Source organism: Delphinapterus leucas, chromosome 7 (genome assembly GCF_059928025.1).
Source record: "Delphinapterus leucas isolate spDelLeu-1000000601 "Yukka" chromosome 7, BTC_Dleu_Yukka2, whole genome shotgun sequence".
Classification (NCBI taxonomy): domain Eukaryota; kingdom Metazoa; phylum Chordata; class Mammalia; order Artiodactyla; family Monodontidae; genus Delphinapterus; species Delphinapterus leucas.
In genome coordinates, this window is record NC_143135.1 from 1,302,842 (window position 1) to 1,315,121 (window position 12,280).

Genomic DNA, 12,280 nt, shown 5'->3' on the forward strand with positions numbered 1-12,280 from the left:
CTGGCCTCGGGTGGTGGGAGGCTGAGGGAGACAGAGTGGAGAGCAGGCCCCGGATGGTCAACGGGCAGGGGGTGAGGGGAGGGGTGCGTCGTCCCTGGCAGCCCTGTCCTGCGGGCCTCCCAGACACCAGCGTTGATTGGGCTCCCCAGAAACCCTGCAGCCCTGCAGAGCTCTGCCGGCTCCCAGCTCGAGTTTCAGGTGCAGACAACACCGGGCACGTGTTCACGATTCTCGTAATTCTGGAAGGCGCTTGCTAGGGCTCAGCTCTGGGGTGCAGCCCCTGGGCCCCCTGGGGCCAGGTCAGTGACAGCCACAGCCCTGCTGGCTGAGAAGGCACCAGGATAGCGACGAATATCACACCAGCCAGACCCCTACACCTGCAGGGGGTGGGTTCCAGTTACCCATTCCTGAAGAATCTGCCCACCACCAAGTGTTCACAAACTCCTATTCATCCCTCAAACCCCCCTGGCTGTGCAGCTGCTTCTGACCACCCCCGCCTACCCCCACCAAACAGGCCAGACCAGCCAGGAAGTCACTGTGGCCTGAGGGGATTCCTAACTTGGATCCCTGCAAACCCAGGACCCCAGGCTGGCCTGCTCCAGCATCGGCATGGCTCACATACAGAGATACGGCTTCCAGGGGCTGGTGAGGAGGCCCAGATGAGGTAGGCTGCCCAGGTGCCACCAGCCCCATCAGGCCTCTTTCCTAGGCTGGAATCATGTGTGCAGGGGGATCAGGGAACACTGCGGGGCCCCACTGCTGGTGGAACATTCTCCAAGTAAACATGGAGGACACTCACCCGGACCTGAAAATCATGCCTCCATGAAGGTACTCACATAAGCAGCCCTGTGCTGGGCCCCACCTTGCTGATCACTGCTCCAGGCCCCCATACAAGCCAGTCCCCCACCATAGGTGTCTCGGCCACGAGGCTGGGCAGGGGGCAAAAGTCTTGGGGTCTGGGTCTGTGAGCCAGGCCCGGGGCAACCCCAGAGGTGCACCCTAGGGTAGCTGGGTCAGCCCTCCCTCTGAAGTGACAGCAGGGCATCAGCCACACCAGCTCCTTCCCCACCACCCTCCCCACCAAGCACAAAACATGCCGACACACAGTAAGAGGCCTAGACAAATTTTATTTTCATGCCAACTTTGCTCCCGGCAACTCAAGAAGGGGGCAGTTGCAGGGAAGGCCGGCACCAGCCCCCTCCCCTCCTACCCCACCCCCAGGCCAGAGAACGCCCTCAATGTCCTCCACGATGGAGTCAAGCCCCACGATGGAGGATGACCCCACCGAGGTCTCACAGGACTAGCTTTTGTCCCCTGCCACCCCTGCCAGCTCCTTCCAGCTCATCCTCAGGCCTCAGCTGGCCCCTTCCTCGCAGGGTCTAGGGCAGACGGGTGGGGGCCGCAGTGCAGGGTGCCGGGCCCCAAGCTGCACGGAGGGGCGACTAAGTGCAGCCTGGTGCTGGACGGTGCTGGGTGGCCAGGCCCCCGAGGTGCAGGCTGGGGAGGGAACTACCCCGGGGCTGGGGGTCCTAGGATGCACAGCTGCCCAGCGGGCTAGGTCTTCCAAGTTAGAGAAAGGAGCCTGTGCACCACAGCCACCCACTGGCTCTGCCCCCGGCCCGCCCCTCCAGCAGACAGACAGACAGACAAGCAGGCAGCTTTTCCGAAACCAGGGAGGGGGAAACCACAGAACGGAACCCGGGCGGCCTCCAGAGAGCTGTGCTGTGAGTGCGAGTGTGAGGCGGGGTGGGGTGGCCGGGAGGGCAGGGGTGAGGCCTTCTCCTCCTCGACCCTCCTCCGGACTCTGCCAGCGGGCAGGGAGCCAGCTATGGCCTGGCAGCCTCGGCCAAGCCCACCCGGTTCTGGTCGCGGTCGAACACAGCATAGTAGCGGCCAATGAACACGTCGCCCAGGATCCAGAGCGGCCCGCCGGGCGGGGGGATGTCCATGCCCATGAAGCCGCTCAGGCACATGGTCTTCCCAGCCTGCGACACCTGGGACGGCCAACGAAGGTCACCACCCAGGCCGCGCCCTTGGATGTGCTCCGCCCCACACCCCCCAGTCCCCAGCTCACCTTGAGCGTGTAGTCCTCTGGGGACAGCTTGTAGTCTTTAGCCCCCAGCTTCACGGTGACCTTGGGCAGGCTGGACACCTTCTCACAGGGGATCATGTACTAAGGGGGGGACGAGAAGACGCTGCATGTACGGGGGGGGAGGGGCACGGCGGCCTGGGGTGCCCGTCCTCCCCACCGGGCCCCGCCGGCCGCTCACCTCGCCCTGGATCAGCGGCACGGCCCCGATGGCTTTCTGCAGCTCCCGCACCTCCTCCACGGGGCCCACGATGAGGGAGGTGCCCGTGTCCACGATGGCCTCACAGCCCCCCTTACACAAGGTCAGGCTGCTGCCCACGTCTACCCTGCAGCGGAGGTGGTGTGAGTCCCCTCCCAGGGCCACCTGGAGACCCCGCCCCCACTGCAGGACTCAGCCCGAGCAAAGAGTTGGGTGGGAGGGGAGGGGAGGTGGCTGGAGAAGCCAAGAGCAGGGTTAACAGTCCCCTAGGCAGCCTGTGGACGAGGGGACACTGGCTGGAGCCCGGGTACGAGAGCTCGGCTGGGCACCGGAAGGTGGCCAGAGCACCTAGGACTGGCGGGACACAGGGTCCAGGCCCACCCAGCCCGGCCCCCCTCCACCCCAACAAGGCCCTGCTGAGTGCGAGGCCGGGGGTGGGGTCCCCACAAGCCATGCCCCCTGGGGAGCCAAGGGAGGGGCCCCACCTAGTACTCACTGGTCCATGTGGACCTGCCAGTAGGCCATGCGTGTGACGTTGTGGTAGATCAGCGAGCCTTTGTAGTACTTGGGGTCAGTGCCGCCCAGCATCAGCTCACCCCCGGGCTGTGCATTTGGGTCCCTGGGGGGGAAGGAGGGAGCGAGTCTGCTGCCCTGCCCACCCCTGCACCAGGTGTCCAGCCTGAGGACTGGATGGATAGGCACAGGCTGGGACCAGGTCAGAAATCAGGGATGGGAGGATCGATCTCAGAAGGTGCCCCAGAGCAGGACTCTTCCTGGGCGGGCAGGGGTGGAAGTATCCAGAAGGGGGGAGGGGCTCTGATCCTACAACCAGTGTGGACCGCAGGCCAAGCCCCATCCTGAGCAGAAGAGATCCTGCTTGGGCCTCTGGGCTCCTGGTCTGCCAGCTGAGGACGGCCAGGGTCAGGCCAGCAGGCAGATGGGAACAAGAATGCTAACAGCTCCAGGAGCAGGGACCTTACCTGCCTGGAAGAAAAACCAAGGGTTTCCAGGAGGTGCCGGCAACCCTGAGAGAAGCTGAGCCAGCTGTTCCTGCCCCAGGCCCTTTGCACCTGCTGCTCCCGAGGATGTCCTCCATCCAGATCCTTCCATGACTCGCTCCCCCTTCGGATCTCAGCTTTTGACTCTCCCCACCTCTTATTTACACTTATATTAATACTCTGAGCTCAGCATCGTCTGCCCGGCTGTCCCCAGCACTCAGAAACGCCTTGCTCAACTTGTCCTTCCGCCACCACTGTGGCCTCCACCTCCTGTCACCTCCAAAACCCATTGTGTGGAAAGCAGATCTCACCTCCAGTGCCCCTCCGCACCCTCAGCCCTGCCCTTGCAAGCCATCCCCCCGCCACTTCCTGCCTCAGCCCATCACCCGGGGAGTCACAGCGCTGGGCCACCCGTCCCCAGTCCCAGGCCTGGCCGATCTCCCGGGTCCGCTGCACCTCGTCTGCCTCCCCTGGACCCAAGAACTCAGGGGGAACGGCCCCACCTGTTCACCTGCACCCCAGCATCTAGCAGGTGGCTTGGCCCCAAGCTGCTGAGTATCTGCCACTGACCTAGCAAAGGACAGAAGGCAGTTTCCATACAGAGGCCAGGCCGAGGGCTCTGGGCTGGAATTCCGCCAGTAACGCCCGGGGTCAGACCCCGGGGGGGGGCACGTAGGGCTCGGTGACCATGAGCAGGGCTCAGGGCAGCGGCCACCCGGCCCACGCCCTGCCCCACCTGTTCAGGTAGAAGGAGAAGATGTTCTTGTCCACCAGCTTCTGCCGCATCAGGTTGTCGAAGACGGGCAGCACGCCGTTCACGGAGATGCGGGGGTAGGCCATGCCCAGGATGCCATCGAACTTGGCTGCGATAAAGGTGATGCCCGGCTGCTTGGTGGCCTCCCCGAAGGTCTGCCTCTCCACCTTGATGCTGCCCAGGCTCAACAACCCTGATTTACAGGGCACCTGAGGGCCACGGCGGGGGGGAGGAGTCAGTGGGCCACGTGGACCGCCAAGCCCAACGCTGGACCCACCTCCCGTCCCTGCGAGGGCAGCCACGGCTACAAAACCCAGCTCAGTCGGTGCCTGTCAGGTAGCACACAGGAGACTCAAGAAGGGCAGAGGACCCAGAAGAAAGGGCTGGCAACCCCGGCCGGACACAGGTGGGGACAACAGGGGTGCGGGGCCCACACTCTGGCAGGAATATTTCAAGGATAGACGCAAACGGAGGGAGTAGGGAGGGTGGGGTCATGAGCTCAGGCTTTCCACCCACAGCTCTCCCTTCTGGCCTGTTCCTGCCCTTGGGGAACCCGTGACCCGACCCAGGACTCAAGGCCACACATCCCCCCGGTTCCCCCCCCCCCCACCACCAGGAGCTGCAGATAAAGACGGCACAGGGCACAGAATGTGGGAAGAAACGGCTGTTTGGGGCTGAACCCAGGAGAGGAACGTGCTGGGTGACATCCCATCTCAGGCCCAGAGAGAACCTGGCGGAGGGGCCCCTGCAGATAAACCTGGGCAGGCAGATAAGGAGGGGGAGGGGTGGCCCACAGGGAACCACAGTGCCCCTGACCCTCTCCCCACGCCTCTGCCATTCCCCCATCCAAGTACTGCCGTACGCGGCCTTCCCGGGGCTGGGGGCTGCGAGGGGACCATCTTCTGCTTTGCTCCTCTTCCTCTACAAGTCCCAACCCGGGCCCCTCCTGCGGCCTGGCCCCAGCAGCTCCGCCCCAGAGCTCGTGAGAGGCGCAGGGGCCCGGGCAGAGCCCACAAGGGCCCCTCAGCCCTCCCCGGGGGAGGTGGGCACATCCTGCAGGGGCCCCCTGCCCCCCAGCAACCCCGGCTGCTGCCCACTCCCGCCCAGCATTCTCTGCAGGTGCCCCTCTGCCAGCAGCTCCGGCTGCAGGAACCCCGGCCATGCCTGACCCCATCACCCAACGGCACCTCAAAGCCAACACGTCAGCACGGGACCCCATCTCCCCACTGGCTCTTCCACCCGGCTCTGTGGCCAGGGGCCTCACCACTAATCACCCACGGGGATCCTGGTCCCAGAGCCCTGCCCGGCGCTCTTACACCTGTGCCTCAGTGGCTCTCTGCCCACTTTCCCTTCCGATCTCCCAGCTGTCACCCAGCCCGCACGCGCGACCACGTCCACCACGTCCACCCCGTCCCCGTCCCACTTCCTCGCCACCAACCACATTGAGCTGCCCCACGTCTGGGCCTTTGCTCAAGCTGAACCCCCAGGCCCCTCGCTCAGCTGACCACTGCTCGCCTCCTGAACTAAAGAGCCCCTCTGGGGAGCTGGCACAGACCCCTGCCCTGGGGTTCAGAGGGCGAACCCCCTCCATGGGGAGTGGCCCAGAGACGGACTCACCGACACGGTGTCCTGGCTCAGGTACCCGGACAGGCTGCCTGAGCCGTAGTGAATGTCGAAGGATGTGCCGTTCTTCACGTACGTGCTGGACTTGCCACTGTTGTACTTGTGGTGGGTCCCTGCACCGGCCGGAAGCCCGTCAGGCTGCCCGCCGGGCCACGACCAGACCCGTTGGGCACCCCCAACCGCCTGCTGCAGCCCGTCCACCAACCACCCTCCCAACTCGCTCCATCCTTGGCTCCCACGGTCCGAGCCCAGATGCGAGCAAGGGTGGAGACCCCAGCGAGGGAAGCCTGTCTGGTGTGGCTGAGAGGTGGGAGCTGCGAGCTGCCCACAAGAGGTGCCAGGACAGGGCCACCAGAGGTCTGCGCCTGCCCACCGCTACGCCCCAGGACTGGAGGAGGTGGGCTGAGGCTGGACAGCTGAGCCCTAGCGCCCGCGGGGACAGCGCATGCGGGAGAGGGATGGAGGGCTGCATGTCCCTCCCCAGGGCCCCTACCCTCCCGCGTCCATGGCAGGCAGGGGCTGGGCCCGGCCCTCGGTCTCCCTCTGGCCACTAGGGAGAGGCATGGGACAGGCTGACTTACAGCAGGCGATGTCCAGCAGTTTGCAGTGGATAGACGGGACCCACAGATTGGAAGAGCCGGTGTCGAAGACCACCGTGAAGCACTGCGGGGGCGTCCCGATGCCGATCTCCCCATAGTACTGGGCCTGGGTGGGAGGTAGGCTCTGTCAGGGCTAGGGCAAGGGGCACCCTCACCTCCCCACGGGGCCCAGAGAAGGCCCAGGCCAGGGGAGGGGCCCAGGGTCAGATCTGCTGCCTCGGCTGCCCACCCCCACCTGCCCCTCCCGAGCCCTCGGTCCTGGTACCCATGGGCACTTCGGGTTCCAGGGCCCCTGGGGTCCACCCCGCCCCTGCCTGACCATGTGAGCTGGGGGACGACCACCCCATGTGCAAGTGGGGTCAGTGTCGCGAGAGGGTTGAAATGCCTGCCTGAAGACCCTCTGTGATTCACGGGTCCAGGGCCCCAGGAGGGAAGGCCTCCTCCCAGCGTGAGGGTCAAGTCAGGGCCTGACTCTGGGGCCTCAGGTTCCACGGGGCCAAGCCTGGAGGGCCCCCAGGCAGAGGGATCTAGGTGGCCGAGGGCGCAGGCTGAATCCCTCACTGCCAGCCACGCTGCCTTCACTGCTCTGGGCCTCAGTGTTCCCACCTGCGTACAGGGTAGCAGAGGCTGCCCCGGGGGAGGCCCAGGTGCTGACCAAGGGCTCAGGTGAGCATGAAGGGGGCACGTGACCCTTGGAGCCTCCCAGGGAAACCCCGTCTTTGGCCCTCTCGCAGGTCAGAGAACGTGGGCCTTTTTGTCTGGAGTCATCTGGGCCTTGCCTCCCGGGCACTCCCTTCCCCCGTTGCTGCAGGATTCTGGCTCCGACCCCTCCAGTGCTGACTCATGACCCGACAGAAGTGGCCAGACTTGGGGGAGGGGGGGGACGGGGGGTCAGAGAATGACTCAGCAAATCTCCGTTGTGTGTATGTGTATGTGTATGTGCGCGTGTGTATGTGCGTGTGTGCGTGTGTGAATGTATGTGTATATGTGTGTGCATGTGCGCGTGCGCACTGGGGGGACAGGAACCAGGAACTGGTCCGTCAGGCCCCAGGCAGACGGCCCCTCTGATCACATGCCTGTGAGGCCACAGCTTCCTGGCACGGCTGGGGCTCCAACCAGGCAGGACAGAGGGCAAGGCCACCCGTCCCAACCCTAAGTGGACCAGAGGATGGATGGCAGCAAGGAGCTGGCTCCCCAAGACCCCGGGGGCGGGGGATGCAAAGAGGATGTCACCTGGGCAGCCCCAGAGGTACCAGGCTGGGGCCCAGACCTGGCCCCAGCTTGCTGTTTGGCTTCCAGAATGTTCCACCTCTGAGCCTGTTTCCCCCTCAACGGGCAGTGGGCATAAGGGCTGGCCGCTGACCGAAGAGGAAGGTAGGGCCCAGGGACTGGGCCACAGGTTGCCCCAGGCCTTCCAGCAGAATGGGCAAGAGCACAGAAGCTCCAGGGCAGTCAGTGCCGCCTGGGCACACAGGCGATCCAAGCTCAGGGACCCCCAGGCCCCCACCCACAGACTCTCAGGCAGGCCTGGGCCCGATCCTGGGCTCCTCCGTGCCGTGCCCAGCGCCCTCATCCGTAGAGGCTGACGCAGCTCCCCCCAGGAAGACCGCCAGGATGAAGACGCCGGCCCAGCTCTGAGCTGATGGGGGTCGGCACGTGGGGGAGACGTCAGGGAGGTGCCAGGGCCGCGCAAGTCAACCCTCTCAGCCCCCCGGGACGAGGACCAGGTCGGGCAGGGGAGCTGGGGAGGACGCGGGAGGTCAGAGCCCTCAGTCTGGAGGGGGTTGTGGGCAGCACCCATGGCGAAGGGCATGGCTCAGAAGCCCCTCCCCCATACCATGCAGCCGAAGCCCCCAAAACCACTGGGGCTGAAAACACGAGTATTTCACCCAAATCCACGCTGGCTCACAGAAGTTGCCTTAAGAGCCAGCCCCTGTCTACAACTGTGTCCGTAGTCAACCTGCTCCCCCAGCCCCTGGCCGCACCCGCCCCCCACCAAAACTCACGTCCATGTAGTTCTTGAGAATCTCAGGAATGGGCCCCTGGGTCACAGTGGGCACCCCCTGGGAGTATTTTGAAATGGGGCCCTTGGCGATCAGGTCTTCCATGGGGCCCCCCATTTCCGACATGGTCCGGCGGATGGATGTGAACTTGTGCAGTGGAATCCTGTCAAGACAGGGGTCCGGGCTCGTCAGGGCCGGCTGGCTGCCACCCCACCTGGAGGCTCCCACACCCACATCCAAGCTGGAGGCCCAACCGCCCCCCCAGACACCTGCACCCCACTGTCCCTACTCTGGGCCCGCTCTGGTCTCTTCTGACCAGTGCGGGCTATGAGGGTGTCGGTGGTCACCTGTCACGTCTGCCCAAAGCCCTCCGTGGAGTCCCATTTGCCTGGCCCTCTGGCCCAACCTGCCACTCTCCACGCAGACCCCACGTTGAGATGGTCCCAGTTTACCCATCTGAGTTATGGGGTGGCCACCTCCTGCCTGTCAGATGGGACTTCCAGGCCACCCCCTCCGAGAAGCTCTCCTTGCCCACCCCCAGTCCCCCTCACATGACCCCGTTTCCTTGCAGTCCTCACCCCAGGCCGCACTGAGCCCAGCGGCTCTCTCCCCACACAGGCAGAAAGGGGGCAAGGTTGGCGCCTGGACCCTGGAGGCGGGGGGCTTCCAGGCCTGCCTTCCTCCACGCAAGCCCCAGTGCCCCCGCCTGGAGCACCCTTCCCAGCACACACGCCAGCCTGGGTGGCCCACCCAGCAGGAGGGAGCAGGGGGTTCTGTCAGCAGGGAGCAGAGTGAGGGGCCCTTCTCCATCCCCAGCTCCCCAGGGGTCTGAACCCACCCCAGGAGGTGGGAGAGGAGAGCCACCAGACCAAACAGAGCTACTGGATGAAATGTCTTCCCAGCCCTGGGGATCTTAGAGTTCAAGGTCACAGCTGGTTCTTCCTAGCAGGCCAAGGGTGTGCTCCAGGAAGATGGGACTTTCACCTCTTGCCTAAGAGCGGATAGGCTGGAAAAGCCTGAGGTTCTTGCCTGGGGGGAGGGAGGGACACGCCCTCCAGCAACTAAGGAAACAGGTGTCATTGGTCCCATAGGGCTGGGAGATGTGAAGGGCTGGGGTTCAGCTGCCCTGCCAAGAGGCCGCAGGCTTCCTTCCCCACTGCCGTCCACCCCCGGGGGAGGGCCTGGGGGTGAGGCCAGAGCAGGCTCAGGCCTGCAGGAGCTCCGCCACAGCTGCTCCAGCTAGGACTACTCGCCCCCAGGCCACAGCGCACACAGGCGCCCACTCAAGAGCCCACACAAGCCAGCCCTTCAGCAAGGCTCAGTCCGCTCTGGCCCCAGCCAGCTCCTGCAGCCCTGAGACCTCACCCACCTGCCCACAGGCAAAGGCCCACAACAGAGGTGGAAGCATGCCTGCCCCTGCCGAGCACAAAGGCCCCGCGGGGGGTGGGGGGGCAAGGGTGGGGGCAGGGGCAGGAAGGGGTGGGCGCACCGCACCCCTCCCCTGCTGCGCGAGCAGGCTGCCTTGCAAGGCCGGGAGGGTGGGGGGACCCTCCGCCTAGCTGACACAGCATGGCACAGCCCTGGACCAGGACTGATAGTCCGTGGAATCACTGGGCCCAGTGGAGCCCCCCAGGCCTGAGGAGGGCATGGTCCTTACTGGGGGCAGCTGGTGTTGCTGCGACAAAGCCCCAGCCCCAGGGTGGGGGGAGCCGCCCACAGCCTGGTGCCAGCTGGGCCGTTCTCCCGACCCACTCCTTAGGCCGACTCCCTGTGGACTCCGGGACGTGTGGGTCTCCTGGTGTCCAGAGGGTCTCCCAGCCGGCCCAGGACCTATGGTAAGATCTCATGGGACACACCAGGTGGGACCACAACCAGTTCACATCTAGTAAAGGGGACCCCAGGCAGGAAAATGACTTGCCCAGGCTCAGCGGGCTCCTGGGCCTACCCCTCGGTTTCCCTACTTCCACCCGAGAGCGGGCCCTGAGTACAGGCTCCCACCCTACCTGTCCTGGGGTCGCTGGGTCGGCTCCCAGTCACAGCCGCCCTCCCTCGTGCTTCCTCCGGTCCCCCCAAGGCCGACCCCATGGTGGTAGAGAGGAAGGGTCGCGGGGCTGACGGGGACTCTGGGCGAGCCCCGCACCTGCAGAGGTCCCCCCGCCCCGCCCGAGGGTGGACCCTGCAGTAGTCCGCGGGGGCGGCAGAGCCGCATCCCGCGCGGGCGCTCAGGCGGTGCCCGGGAGTCACCGGGGCGCGCGAGCTGCGGGGCTCACCTGACGAGCGCGGCGGCGGGCGCGGCCAGCAGGCCGAGGGCGAGCAGCAGCAGCAGGCAGGGGGTCTGCATGGCGGCGGCGACCCGGTCGGAGCGGACAGCCCGAGAGGTCGCGCGCTTATAGCCGGGATGACGGCGCAGTCGGGCCGGGTCAGCTGACCGGCTTGTTTGCGCCCCGGCTGATCACGTGGGCCGCCGGCGGCGGCGCGGGGGCGGGGCCGGGGCGGGGCCGGGGCGGGGCGACCCCGGGCCCGGAACAGACTGTCCGGCTCGGGCCCGCGCACGGCGGGCGGGGGTGCGCTCGCCGCCTGTCCCACTCGGGCCCCGCCCTGACCCCCCCCCCCGACAATTACCGAGACCTGGCCGGGGCAGAAGGGGACGGGGCCTGGGACCACCCCCCTGGACACCTTAGCCGGGCGAGGTCCCCGGAGCCGCGGCTCTTTCCCCGCCCCAGGCGCGCGGTTGTGCAGGGCGCCCTGCTCCATCCTCCCCCTCCCCCTGCTCCCTCCAGGGGCGCCCCTGTCCCTCCCACTCTTCCTTCACCCTGGGAATCTCCCAGGTACCCCCTCTGGAAGCTCCAGCCACCCTCATCCTCCCTCTCCAGGTGTCCACAGCCCTCCCACCCCCCAGTACCCCTCCCCAGAGCAGCATCTGGCCTGGCCCTGCCCGGGTCACCCTGGGCCCTCCTTTCTGTGTAACCGGGCACCGCACCGTCCCCACCAGGCCCCAAATCTCAAAGGATGCTGTGGCGGGGGGAGGGGGTGGGAAGGGAAGGAGGTCTCAGGCCGCAGGCACTCCCGATCAGTTTTTACGAGCCTCAGGGGTAGGAGAGTCCCTTGCTCTGGCCAGTGCTCAGCCCTGACTGAAGCCACAGTGACCCGGTCAGCATCCATTCCTTCCTGCCCAGCCTGCTACCCAAGGAGAGGGCCAGATCCATCCCTCCACCCTCAGTCCCAGCCAGAGGAGGGGTGGGGGTTATAGAGGAAAGAATTTGGACAGGTCATTTCAGAGAACGTCATGTCAAGAAGGCAATTAAGCAGGAGAATGTGCTAGGGAGTGGCCGCTGTGGGGGGCAGGCCTCCCTGAGGAGGTGACATCTCTGCAGGATGTGGACAGTGAGGAACCTTCACAAGGGGACTCGCCCAGGGCACTTCTTCGTGAGTAGTCCTCCCAGCTCCCCCACTTAAAGGGGGGCAAACAGGTTCTGTGGCTCACAGAGGCAGGGTTAGAATTCCCGTCTTTTCTGTAACCACTAAATAAATCAGAACCCTGACCTCGGCCACCATCACCGCCTCCACGCTGGTCAGCCTGATGGCTACAGGTGAGTGACCCCCGCCTCGCCCTACCTCCGTACCCAGCCGTCACATAAATACTAGGTTCCCTGCTGTGGTTCTAGATATGAGGACTAAAGCCGGGAGCAAAGCAGGCACACATCCTTGCCCTCGGAATCTGGCCCCGCACCCTCGGGTCCAAGGCTGTCCTCCGAGCAGGCCCAGAAGTGGGGCCCTTGCACCAGGCGTTATCCCCTCCCTCGCGGCAGGCCAGTGTCTTGGAGAGGTCAGCCAGGTCCTGGGTGGGCTGGAGTCTGGTATACAGTGGAGGGGGTCCCAGCTGGTGTCCCCTGGGTCACCGTGCTGGTCCTGATGTCCAGTGGGGACATGATAGCGTGTACCTGTGGTGCTCAGAGACAGACGTCTGAGAAAACACACGTTCAGAGTGTCCTACCTGCTTCTTCTTCAGAGGCAT

The 12,280-nt window shown here is 65.5% G+C and overlaps 1 protein-coding gene across 1 annotated transcript; it reads right to left on the reverse strand.

Annotated features, from left to right (window-relative positions):
- Positions 1-1,107: 1,107 nt before the first annotated feature.
- On the reverse strand, positions 1,108-10,704 carry CTSD (cathepsin D). Its single transcript, XM_022565307.3, has 9 exons — positions 10,536-10,704; positions 8,269-8,428; positions 6,245-6,368; positions 5,658-5,776; positions 4,023-4,249; positions 2,785-2,907; positions 2,271-2,415; positions 2,075-2,173; positions 1,108-1,994 (listed from the first exon to the last, which is right to left on the reverse strand). Exons 1-9 carry the CDS (start codon positions 10,604-10,606, stop codon positions 1,827-1,829), a joined length of 1,236 nt encoding a protein of 411 aa, XP_022421015.1. The 5' UTR covers positions 10,607-10,704; the 3' UTR covers positions 1,108-1,826.
- Between the last annotated feature and the right edge of the window lie 1,576 nt (positions 10,705-12,280).